The sequence below is a fragment of the Sinocyclocheilus rhinocerous genome, unplaced genomic scaffold (genome assembly GCF_001515625.1).
Source record: "Sinocyclocheilus rhinocerous isolate Xijiao unplaced genomic scaffold, SAMN03320098_v1.1 scaffold603, whole genome shotgun sequence".
NCBI lineage: Eukaryota > Metazoa > Chordata > Actinopteri > Cypriniformes > Cyprinidae > Sinocyclocheilus > Sinocyclocheilus rhinocerous.
The window spans coordinates 494447-507093 of record NW_015656630.1 but is presented as its reverse complement, the minus strand read 5'-3'; the positions used below and the strand labels follow the sequence as shown (position 1 = coordinate 507093).

The window sequence follows — 12647 nt, the reverse complement described above, 5'->3', positions numbered from 1 at the left end:
ACTTCTGCAACTATTTCCTTCTCTCATTCCATCTCTTTCATTCTCTCTCAAGCCCGGACTATCATAAATCAGGAGCTGTTGATGGGATCTATCAGTCGTGTCTGGTATAGTTTTGTCCACCTCCGCTCTCAGCTCCGGTTCATGCACAGATCCTGAGAGAGGGCATTCGGCACCAGCTCTTCTCAGTTAGCGCTATTGATCACAACCGCTGAAAGACAGCAACCATCTCCTAAATGAGGAAGCACTCCTTACAGCACTGTTGTTCTAATCTAATTTTACATTTAAACAAACAAAACAGTGAAACCGAGCATGGACTTCTGAAGCAAAAAAAAAACAACAGTTGCATTATAAAGTTAATATAACCCTTCTCAGTCCTCTTCTCCAAATAGGAAAATCCTCACTTTGACATATCTACCAAGTTAACCTATGGAAAATGTGTATATATCATGACCATTACCATATTAAATAATATTTATTTTGGTGAGTTTCCAGGTTGGTGAATAGGATGAAGGAAGGTGACTTAAATTAATCAAGAAAGCTAATATGAACCTGGCATATCAGACAAGCAATAAGAGCAATGCGACCGAAGACATCACATACCTCAATCAGAAAGACAGGAATGGATAGATTACATGCTATAAGTGCAAAGCAACATTTCTAGTGTTAAATAAAGTGCAAAGGCAGCAGTCTCGTGGACTGAATTTGAGCAGTCCCCGCTGATTCGGACAGATTTTGAGGGTGACTTTCAGTCAGCTCTAATAAAATTAAAGACAGAGGAGGTTGATTTAAGAAAATGCAGAAACCTCCCCTCTGCTTGAGCCAGATCTGCTCTTAATTAACAGATCCACTTTACAGGCACTTTTCAAGAACAATTTATTGCATCTCAGAATGATAAGATCTAAGAGTCAAAACTACAGTCCTGTAATTCAAAATATATGTTTGGCATACCTCAAATTCCTTAGAGACATTTACCGTTTTTGGTTTCTATTCTACTTAAGTCATTTTGACTTTGCAGAGCAATTCCAATCAATGAAAGATACATGTGAAATGTTTTCCATAAGGAATGCAGGGATCATTACAATTTACTACAGACCTGATGGGAATAGCAGACTTGTTTTAATAGCCAAATAAGACTGCGGGATCTTTCTTTGAAGTGTATTTTCAACTTGAATGGTGCTTTGAAGACTTCCCTTGTTTTTCTACCAAAGCATTTAAGAAATTATAAATCTTAAAAATGCATAAACTGTCCACTAATCACTTTCAAATTTATCTCATGTTATTAATCACAAAACTTTGCAGTTTAATATCAAAACCAGAGGTTTACTCTTGGACTCACAGACACAATATGTATCTTTCTGAGGACGTTGTCACAGTGGAATGCAGGTTGACCTGCCTGTTGAATGTTCACGATAATTTTTATCTATAATCTTCAATAGGAAAAGCTTGACATATGCCTGATGACCTGATAAACCCCTTTCAGCTGCAGAGAAATAAAATGTATTTAATAATAATAATAATAAATTACAAAAATAAAATAAAAATTACAGCAGGATTTAACTGTAAATTTAAGTTAAAACCGTAAAACCTAAAACGTTGCTACCGTATTTTTTACGGTAAAATTCCGGCAACCACAGCTGCCGGTTTTCTACCGTAAATTTTACGGATTTTTTTTACAGTGTACCACAACATTGGCAATAAATGATGGTGAGAAAAATGGGAAGCTATACCAGAAATTACCCCAAATCCTTCAGCAGCCTTTTACTTGAATAATGACTGACTAAAATGGTCTAAAAAATGTTTTCTTACAAACAGAAAAGAATTTAGACTACTAAGGTCTGTGAAATGCAAATATGAGCTGTAATTGTTTCCCACGATTCCCCATGATTTTCCCATGAGCTGAAACAATTACAAGATACCCATGATCTTAATGCCATAGTGTGCAGCAGGCAACCACTCCATCCTCTTTCCTCACAGGCTTGTCAGGTTTTTTGGGGGGTGTTTTGATCCACCAAAATGTGCACATGCTAAAACAGGGTTCTTGATAAACCCTTGATAAATGACAGCTACATGAAAAATTCAGATTGTGATAGTTATAATAATTTATACTGAATTTAAAAGGCATTTGCTGTATACTAAAGGTTAAATGACAATATGTAGCTAGATAAACATCTTCACATGCAATCAATGAGAATTTGAAATGTTGCAAAAAGAAATAAACAACTTAATGTAAAACAGCAGAAAGCAGTAAAATGTACAAACTGTGTAGTAACTAGACATGATAACAGATCACAATGCCTATATCAGACTAAGGTTAAATCTCATCTTGAAAGTAATATCAGTGATAGAGAAAATATGTTTATACAGAGGTCACACAACTCATTGCAGTGTTTATAAGACACTGACTGTGCAAGCGAGTGAGACTGTTGTTTCTTCGTGATATCTGGGATGGTGTAAATCAGTTAGACATGCATAGCACAGAGATGGAGGAGATCTGATTCTCTGCCAACACCAACTTCACAGCAGGGGATCAGAAAACTCAATACGGTAGAAACAAAGACAAAACTTGAGAGTTTCTTAACAGTTCCTTTAGTGTAAAACAGCTTGTTACTGGTGCAGTATCCTTGAAAGGTACTAATATTTGAACCCTTTGGTTTAAATTAGATACCAAGGTATACCTTTCGAGGGTACTGCCTCAGTGACAGGCTACAATTTTTCTGACAGTGTATGAAAATGCTGTATTTTTTTGTCCATTGCATCTGGAAAGGTACATGACATGATTACGAGTATGCATGTGTGACTGCCTTACACATACAGCACAACTATAGCAAATATAATCAGTCATAGCTATTTGATTAGGCTAATTCATATGCTGTGTAATTATCAATATCCATCTTATTTTCATTTTGTATGGACAAATTGAATTTGAGGAAATGTTTCTTCATGGCTGCAACTGATTTTGAGAATCGACACACCCTGTCTCTGGCTATACACAGCCTGAGGCCCGGCTCTAGTCTAGGTCTTTGGAACATACAGTATTTTCTCAAATCGCTTTTTAATGAAGGACAAATTTGACTCTGACCTCTCCTGTTTCCTTTTTTTCTAAAATCTTTTTTCAAGATGATTGGCCTTTCGCTACGCTTCAGTTACTTTGTAACTCTCCATCCACATTTTGATTTAAACTTGGAGGAAGGAAGACAGAAGACTCAGGTTTGACAAAAGAAATCAGTAGGAATTTAATATTAAAATATGTACAGACGATTTAAACTGTACTGCTGCCGGAATGCAGGCAGTCGTCTTGGAAAGTGATGTTTTCCAGACTGTGAGACAATTGTCAGCTTTTAAAATGAATTGTGTAAGACAGTCTTTGAAAATGCCAGACCCCTCTTTTCCTTGCATCTTTTCTGGGTGCTAAACAGGGGCCAATTATACATTAGGCAGTGGCGGTATCAGGCATGCACCAGAGGTAGCAAAACAGCTCTGGAAGGTCATTCAAATGCTTAAATCGCTTTCCACAGAGGAGATTGAGAGAAAAAAAAAAATACAGGGCACTTCTGAAGTTTCTTCTCAAAGCAGAAAACATTCACTGCCTATTACGAAAGAAGGTCCATGATTCACTTCATTCTGAAAGGTAAATAAACTGCATCCCAGATAATGGGCTAAATTTATCAATAAACCAACTATAGGTTACGTAGACAATACAAAACTTTTTTTATTGTCAGAAAAAGCAGCACAGAAACAGTGTGAGAGAGCTGCAGTTTTGTAAGAAACTATTTACACAGAGAAGAGTCTTTGAGGTTTCACCAATTTCCCGAATGGTCCAGGTGAGCCGAAAAAAGTATGGCCCTGTTTTTTCTTTTTTCTTCTTTTCTTTTTTTTTTACAATAAATTAGCTAAGATGCTAACAATCTTGTTCAAAGGGCAAGGGACAATACAACTTCAAAAGGCCTATAATACAACACTATGCAACATGGGAAGTTTCAACACTTTCAGCCTTTCTGTTTATAAATAATAAAATACAACAATCTTCCAATCATTCACATTACAAGTGTCACAAAATTTCACAACCGCACAGTATGGTGATCCTAGACACTATACAATGATAATACACTTATTATGGCTAGCATACATATAAATATACATACAAAGAATGCCACTAAAATGTAAGAACTTCTTCACTCAAAGCAATGGCAAGTCCTTCATTTAAAAAAATGTAAATGAAACTGAGTAGCACTGTAAAAAATATAAAAAAGAAAGAAAAACTAAAAACATCTCCCAGTCATAAACAAACATACATAATGACATCAGTTTGAGTTTCTACAAAGTTCTCATTGCAGCCTACAAAGTATGACAATAGCAGCTATTTTGGATGGAATTAACATAACACTGGAGTTTCAAAGCTGTTTGAGTCATCAATATAAAAAGAAACAAACAAAAGGAGCAGTCAATGTCTTGCCTTCCTGGCCAGCCAGTGAGATAAAACAAAGCAACACACAACTCCTCACATCAACACTGCGGTGGCTCTGAAGAAGGGTAATGTCGCCGCACAATGTTTTTACCCTTTTAGTAACCAGACACCTGCGTCACCGTCATGGCTGAGCGACTGCCTTTTCAGGTATGCAACATTGCTAAGAGTGACTAATATGTCTTATCAAAAGACAAAATGGCCTCCACAAAATAGAGTGCAATGTAGCATTAAATCCTCATCTCAGCCTCATCACTGTGCTCCAGAGAGTGCTCTGTGGTGCTGATGATGGAGGCTGAGGGACCTTGAGTGACACCAAATGGGGAGACAGCTGGGGACCTTGCAGCAAGTGGGGACAGTGAAGGGGAGAAACTGGGAGACATGGCTGCTGAGGAGATGGAGCCCTCGTGGCTTATAGGTGAACGCCTTAGAGATGCTAAGTGATGAAACGTCCGTGCTATGGCAGGTTTAGGTGGGACAGATTTGGCTCCCGGGTGAGCCACTGAGGTAATGAGGGGTGGAGGGTCAATTCTTGGCTTGGGATCTGTTTTAACTTTGGGATGGAAGGGTCTGCGTGGATTGTTGGGAGGTAAGCTCTCATCTTTTAGCCTGGCAATCTCTGTAAAGACACTGGCTAAGGGTTGGAACTGAGGGCACCAGTTGAGAAGGTAGTCCCAGTTGTAGCTGCCTCGCAGTTCCTCGTCACTTGCCACTATGGCTGTGAGGGAGCCATCAACCGACGGTTTGCCATCCTCAGGGAAAGCATAATCTTTTGGGTGGGAAATATTTAACCCACGACCTACTCCAAGGTAGCCCCCACCTTCGTCTCTGTAGACTGGGAGCTGACCAGAGAGTAGGGTACCACTGAGGCTCCCACTGATGCTCCCAAGTTTCTTAGTTTTGAACCACTGGCTTGCATCAAGTGGTCCTGGTTCACAAGAAATATCAGAGAGTTGGTCCGCATCCTGTTGGATACCTGAATCAGGGCCCCTGGCGGAAATGTGCTCTTGCATGGAGGAGGTGATGCTTGCAACTCTTGGGTACTCATTGATCATACGGATTTCGTCATCCTCTGCTGCTTCGGCAGATCCCCGTCCACTGGAGTGAGAAGGATCTAGGGATCCTCCTCGAGTATAGGAGCCTCCACCAGTTCCTTCCTCTTCACCTGCGTATCCAGGAAGTGCCTGATGATAGATCCTGTCGCCCCCTGTGGGTTTAGACTCATCCAACTTCTGCAAAGCTGTGCCTGAAGATACGGTACTATTCCCAGTGTCTTGTCCTTTCTTCTTGCGTTTTGATCTTACTAGATAAAGGGCCACAGCAATTATGACTAACAAGACTATTACTCCAAGAGAGGCAGCAATTATGCTCACAAGGAGGACATTAAAGTCTGTTGCAAGACCAAAGGATGTGTTGGTTACATCAATGGTGACCTGAGCGGAAGCTATTCTTGAGGTGTCAAGAGGGCTGTGGGCGGTCACATCCATAGTCATTAGGCGCGTTTCCCTCTTCGAGCGACTACCTCCGCTTGAGCTCCCTGAGCTGTCCGTCTTCAGGTAGATTACACCGGTGGTCTTATTCACATCAAAGTAAGGAGAGGAATTGGGGAAGGAGTAAAGTACAATCCCATCCACCCCACCATCCTCATCTTTGCCCTGTACTTGCCCAATGCTCTGACCTTTCTTGGCTCCCTCTGGTACCTCAAAGGACAAGTCTGAAGTGGTGAAAACTGGGTCATACTCATCCTCTCCTGTTACGTAGACCTGCACTGTGACAGTAGCCGAGTTGTTGCCTGCATCCACAGCCAAAGCAATGAAGTTAAATGAGTTCACCTTCTCAAAATCAAAAATCTGCCTGGTCCGAACTTCTCCCGAATTTGGATCCACCAAGAAGAGGTCTTTTCCTAGGCCAGCGTGGTCCATCAAATAATACTTCAGCTGTCCATAAACTCCTGTATCATAATCGATTGCATGTAATACAGTCACGGCAGAGTTGGGCGGCTGGTTCTCACGAATACTGGCTGTTAATGTAGCAATGGGAAAGTAAGGTCTGTTGTCATTTATGTCCTTTACCTCTACAATAATAGGAGCCAAGGCAAAATGACCATGGCCATCTGAGGCTTGTACTATAACCACATGAGAAGTTCGGCTCTCTCTGTCCAAAGGCCTTTGAAGCCTCAGTGCCCCAGTCCACTGATCCACAGAAAAGAGTTTCATCTCATCTCCAGAGCTGATGCTGTACTGGACCTCTGCATAGGGAGCTGAATCAGGATCAGTTGCAGTTACACGTAAGATTTCTGTACCAGCAGCTGCCCCTTCACTCAAAGACACTATGTACTCAGCTCTGCCAAAGACAGGAGGGTTGTCATTCACATCAGTGACTGTGATGATGGCTGGTACACTGGAGCTGCGTTGGGGAACACCACGATCCGAGACTGCGATGGTGAGATTATAGCATGACAACGCCTCAAAATCCAGTCGCTCCGCTAGGATCAGGGTTCCTACCGTCTGGAAGCCATGGCCCTCTATGAAACGAACGCTACTCTCAATCTGGAAAGCATTTCCAACATTCCCACTGGCTACTGCGAAATCAAAACCAGAGTTTTCCTGAGATAGGTCTCCGTCTACTGCCTCTAATGTTAGGATGGTGGCTCCAGGTAACTGGTCCTCAGACACTGTGGCTTTGTACTCCAACTGGTGGAATATGGGGGCATTATCATTGACGTCTATCAGTTGAACTTGGACTGTAGCAGAAGATGACAGAGGTGGAGACCCTCCATCCCGAGCTTCGATGACTACACTCACAGAAGGCTGCTCCGGGTCAAATTCTGCTTTCTGTCTGATGAAAAGTGTCCCTGTAAAGACACGAAAAGTGCTTTTACTACAATGTTAATGCTTTAAATATAAACTATACGGTAAAACTAGAGGCAGTGGCTATTTAAACTAAGCGCAGCTGACCTTGTAGAGGTGGTTTTCATTAACTCCACACACACTTTATGTAAATAGCATCTACTACTAATTGCACTTATTATAAACAAGATGCTTGTTGCTACTTATACTTGGTGCATATTTATCTACCACTATTTACACTTTATACAAATAGCATATACAGTCTTTTAATTGTATAAATAGCCACTGCCTAAATGATCAACATGCTTAGTATAAACACTGGGCTTATACCATTTGTAGGATCAATGTAAAACCCGTCCCTCGTTGAAGACATCACTCGATAAGTGACCTTTCCATTTTCTCCTGAATCTCGATCTGTTGCTGTTACTGTGATAACGGGACTGCCTGATGGAGAATGTTCTGGAAGTGTTACCTGGAAACCAAAAGCAACAAAGCAGTTGTTACTTGGCATGCTTTTTCCTGTATCCACAGTGATGTCATTTTGAATAAAAGCATCTGCTGAATACGTAATGACAACAGCATACTTTACTCTGGTGTGAATGACTGCAAGTATATTTATTCTGGAATAAACCCATGTGTTTTAGCATCCTAATCCATGAACTTTTAACAAGAATACAATAGAGAACAATGCAGCCGATAAACCTTTATCAATCCCAATAATAAGAGATAGACATTGTTTTAAAAGACTTCAAATGGTAGAAAGAAAACAATCACCTGATATAGGTCTTGTGTAAAAGTTGGTGCATTATCATTCATGTCCTCCACCAACACAGTCAAATTGGCTTCACTCTGGTGCTTTGAATCTGAAGCTCGAATAGTCAGTGTGTACCATGTCCTCTCCTCAAAGTCCAGTGGAGCTGTTAGAGACACACGGCCGTTGTAACGATGGATATCAAATTTTCCCCGTGATGAAGCATCCAGCTGTAAAGAGTAAGACAGCACTGGGCCAGAATCCACATCATTTCCAGTAACCAGGGTGATCTCAGTGCCGATAAGAGAGTCTGCAAGTGGGAAGCGAGCACACAACATTCAGATACATGTACAATTATAAAAATGCTTAATATCATGTCTTTCAAGGTTAAAAGGTCAAAGGTCACCAGTCAGTTCACTTACTCTCTGGCACTCTAACTTCTCGTGGCACTGGGATGGTGGGACTGTTGTCGTTGAGGTCGACGATAATCACTGTAATGGTGGCAGTGCCTACTAGTTTGGGGCTGCCACGATCAGTGGCTTTAATCACCAGCCTGATGCAAATAAAATAAAATGAATTAGATAAATTGTTCCTAACATATATAATGTGAGAAATGTTTCTGTTCAGTTTCTTTTTGGGATTGAGAGAGAGAACAAAAGATGTCTTCTATTTTCACAAAAAGCTTTCGTACAACAATCCAAAAGCACTAACAGACCAAAAATGTAGTAAATTAAAAGCACACAGCTTTATAGGGCTTGGGGAACATTTTAGAAACAAAAAACATAAGGTCAAAAAACTACGAGGGCTTGAACACATCACACACACAAACTAAATAACGCTGGAGTGGACAGTTACATTCCACAGAACAGAAGGAAATTAAAGACCTGCAGAGCAATGACTTCACTGGCTGAGCAAACATGATATACACTCACTGTGCCTGTGTCCAGATTTCTCTGTCCATAATGGCCGCAGTTGTGATGCTGCCGGTCAGAGGGTCAATCTTGAAAAGGCCACTTTGACTCGAAGACTCAATGGAGTAAGTCACCTGACCATTCTGACCCTGGTCAACATCTTCAGCCACAACCTAATGCATTCGAAAACAGACTGATTAAGCACAGGCAGGGTACGAAATAAACACTTGCCAGATGCTAAATTTGAGTACAAGTATCTGATAACTTTATAAGGAGCTACAACATCATGCATGGTTTAAATCTAACATTTACTGACGTTAAGTCAGAAACAGGTGCAGAAAAAAACAGGTAAATAATTTAATGCTTTATATGGTTAACAAAAAGAATACTGTTTACAAGGGTACATTTTCTCAACTCTCCTGATTGTATGGCAAAACTATGCAAAACAAAGTTATCTGTAGAACATTTTTGTTTTAATACTTTTCCCAATATGTTTTCAATTACCTTGGACCTTTTAGAAAAACCAAAAAATAAGAGACCCCTTGCCTGAATGATGGGAAAGTCATAGCCCTGTGCTTCATGCATATAAGCCACATAGTTCTGCAGCTGGAATCGCGGTAGATTGTCATTGACATCCTGAAGAATCAGGTTGACAGCCATAAAGGAGCTTGAGGATGTAGTTTCAGCCTTCACCACTAGACGGAGTCTTGGAGTGTCCTCAAAATCCAGGCCATTTGAGCTCTGTACCCAGATTTCACCTATGAAAGCAGCAATGATGCAGTTAAGTAGGTCAAGTAAGCAATATTATTTTTCAAATTTCTGATGAGTTTATGCATGCATCTTGTCAAAATCAAGCTGTTTTCATATTTCACAGGGTTCCCATCTGACCTGTACTAGAGCTGATGCTGAAGGAATGGTATTTGTTCCCACTGAAGATGCTGTAAGTGATGCCGCCTCGGGTGCCGTCAGGGTGCTGTGCCTGAGCCTGGGCGACCGCAGTGCCTATGGGGAAAAATACACAAAAAAAACTCAATACTCCTCTGCCACACTCACTTATATTGATGGATTGGCTTTCAGTGCTTCACAAAACTGACTGTGCCAGTGAGTGCTGAAATACAATGCTGCAGTTTCATCATGCAGTTCATTGCAAAAGTTTTCAACTGCCTCATGCCAGTGCTTTGAAATGAAGATACCACAAAGAATAGCTTTTAGTTTAGGATTTATAATAATAATAAAAAAGGTCTGTAGACTTTTGCAATGTACTGTGAGAAGATGGGTTTTCTTCATGTCATTTAATGAAAGTTGATGCTTGTTTGCATTTAAGGTCAACATGAAGTGAAACTTGCGACCCATTTTGCTTATAGAAACTTGAAATGTGTTTTGTTGAAACAGGATATTAATAAATAAATAAAGTAAGTAAGTAAAAAAGTAGGGTGGGGCCTACAGTAAAATTATCCAACTGGAATTGATCGGATCATGAAAAATAGCATCCCTATATGTCCCAATTGTAAAAATTATTTTTTCAAATCTGTCATTATTGTCATAATCTGTATTACATTCATGCTAACTGGAATTGAATTATCTTTAAATTATTATAAAGTATTATTATTATTATTAACTTAACAATACGTAAAAGTATTATTATTATTATTATAAAAAATATCAAAAAGTTGCATAAATAATTTCAATACTTTTTATAATAATATTTTATAAATATTGTAATTATTATTATTATTATTTTTTTTTTTACAAATGTAATTATTTCAAATAGGTTGATTAACTTTTTTTTCCTGTCATAAATGTGCTTGGCTGTAACGACGTCAGCTAAAACAACAGCAAAAATTATTTTTATTTTAATGAATGATGACTATTTCATTTTTCACTTTTTTTCACTTTTATTTTTTTTTCCAATTTTGGAATAACAATATGACCAGAAACATGTATTAAGAAAGTAAAATAATGCTGATGTTGACTTTAGTCATCTTCACCATTTGTTATACTGTGATTTTCATTTATAAAATGATAATATTATTATCAATCCTTTTTTTCCATGAAATGGACTGCAAAGAAAAAATTGTTAGTTTTTATAACAAAAAATTGCAGGCTAATAGCACAATCATTTTTATTGTAAAAATTCTCTGCCTACCTTTAGCTGCATTCTCCTGTATGCTAACATCTCTGGCGGTGCGAGAGAATCGAATGCCCTTGTAATCTTGCTCCTTCACATAGACCATCACCACTCCTAGAGAAGACTGGGGAGGACTGCCCTGGTCCATCGCCTCCACTATGAGGGTGCGCTGGGTTTGCGTCAGGGTCTGGAGCTTCTCGGTGGTCTGGATCTCGCCTGTTAACGAGTTAATAGCAAATCCTCTGACTGGCATTGCAAAGCGGTAGAACACTGAACCATTGGCTCCAAAGTCCTTATCTTCTGCTCTCATGGTGGCCACCACCTGATGCGTGGACACACTTCCACTGGACACGTTGATAATCAGCGGGTCCTGGATGAAGAATGGTGCATTGTCGTTGACGTCCAGGATGGTAATGGTCACCTGGGCTGTGGTGTTGCGGGGAGCGGCGGGTGATAGATCAACTGCATACACTTGGAAGATGTAAGAAGCTCTTTTCTCTCGGTCCAGAAGTGCTGTGGTTGTGATCTTTCCCGTGTCTGGATGTACTGTGAATGCACCTTTGGCCTCTTGGCTAAGGAAGTATAAGATCTGACCGTTTTCGCCTTCATCCACGTCTGTGGCTGTCGCATCCAACACCACCAAACCTACAGCAGCATCTTCTGAGACATCGACGGTGTAGCTACTGCTTCCAAACTTAGGCCTGTTGTCGTTTACATCAAGAACTGAGATCTCCACTGTGGCTGTGCTGCTCAGAGACGGGCTGCCGTGATCCTGGACCACCACTTTCAAAGAATAACTGTTCTTCCGCTCTCGGTCCAGAGGTCTTGAGGTAGACAGAGCTCCAGAGAAACCATCAATTCGAAAGTCACCATCTGGGTCACCAGCTAGAATTGCAACACACAGACACAACATCTGTTAACAATCAAGCAGATTGAATCTTCTTTTTATAAGAAACAAGCCTGCAATGTGAACAAAAACAGTAACGTGCCTTGACCACATATAATTCAAAATGCAGTATGTTTTTTTTTTATTTATAGACTCTGGTTGTAGAAGTTCTTCTACATATTCCTCTGTACAAAAAATCTAAAAATTCAAATAATTGTTTTACCAGTGATCTTATATTCCAGTCGTCCACTCTCTCCGGTGTCCAGGTCTGTGGCTTTGAGGGTGAACAGCTCCACGGGCTCTTGGTTCTCAGGCACTTCCAGGCTATAATGCTGCCGCCCGAAAGCAGGAGAATTATCATTCACATCCAGCACTGTGATGTGCACTTTAGCCTTGGCAAAGTTAGGGGGTATGCCTCCATCTTTTGCATACACTATTGCATAGACAAAAAAGACAAAAAAAAGAGGATTATTAAATGCATTACCAGTTTAATAATAAATTATAATTACATAAAATAATATTTTGATTATAATATAAGATTTTTTAAGACAGTGATGGTACTGTTAATTGTTACTGTATTTTAAATAAATCTGAAATAAAACAATTAGTACTTTATTATATGTGTGTGTGTGTAAATGTAAATATATATATATATACTTT

At 39.8% G+C, this 12647-nt stretch overlaps 1 protein-coding gene across 1 annotated transcript in view; it reads right to left on the bottom strand.

The window, feature by feature from the left end:
• Positions 1 to 3214: 3214 nt before the first annotated feature.
• LOC107720538 (protocadherin-16-like) overlaps positions 3215 to 12647 on the bottom strand; it is a 51041-nt gene continuing 41608 nt past the window's right edge. Inside the window, exons 15-23 of the mRNA XM_016528273.1 lie at positions 12211 to 12420; positions 11120 to 11986; positions 9862 to 9975; positions 9520 to 9731; positions 8995 to 9146; positions 8485 to 8615; positions 8086 to 8372; positions 7642 to 7783; positions 3215 to 7316 (exon numbers count right to left, since the gene is read on the bottom strand). Coding sequence (XP_016383759.1) covers positions 4693 to 7316; positions 7642 to 7783; positions 8086 to 8372; positions 8485 to 8615; positions 8995 to 9146; positions 9520 to 9731; positions 9862 to 9975; positions 11120 to 11986; positions 12211 to 12420 — 4739 coding nt within the window. The 3' untranslated portion in view covers positions 3215 to 4692. The remainder of the gene's footprint in view (positions 7317 to 7641; positions 7784 to 8085; positions 8373 to 8484; positions 8616 to 8994; positions 9147 to 9519; positions 9732 to 9861; positions 9976 to 11119; positions 11987 to 12210; positions 12421 to 12647) is intronic.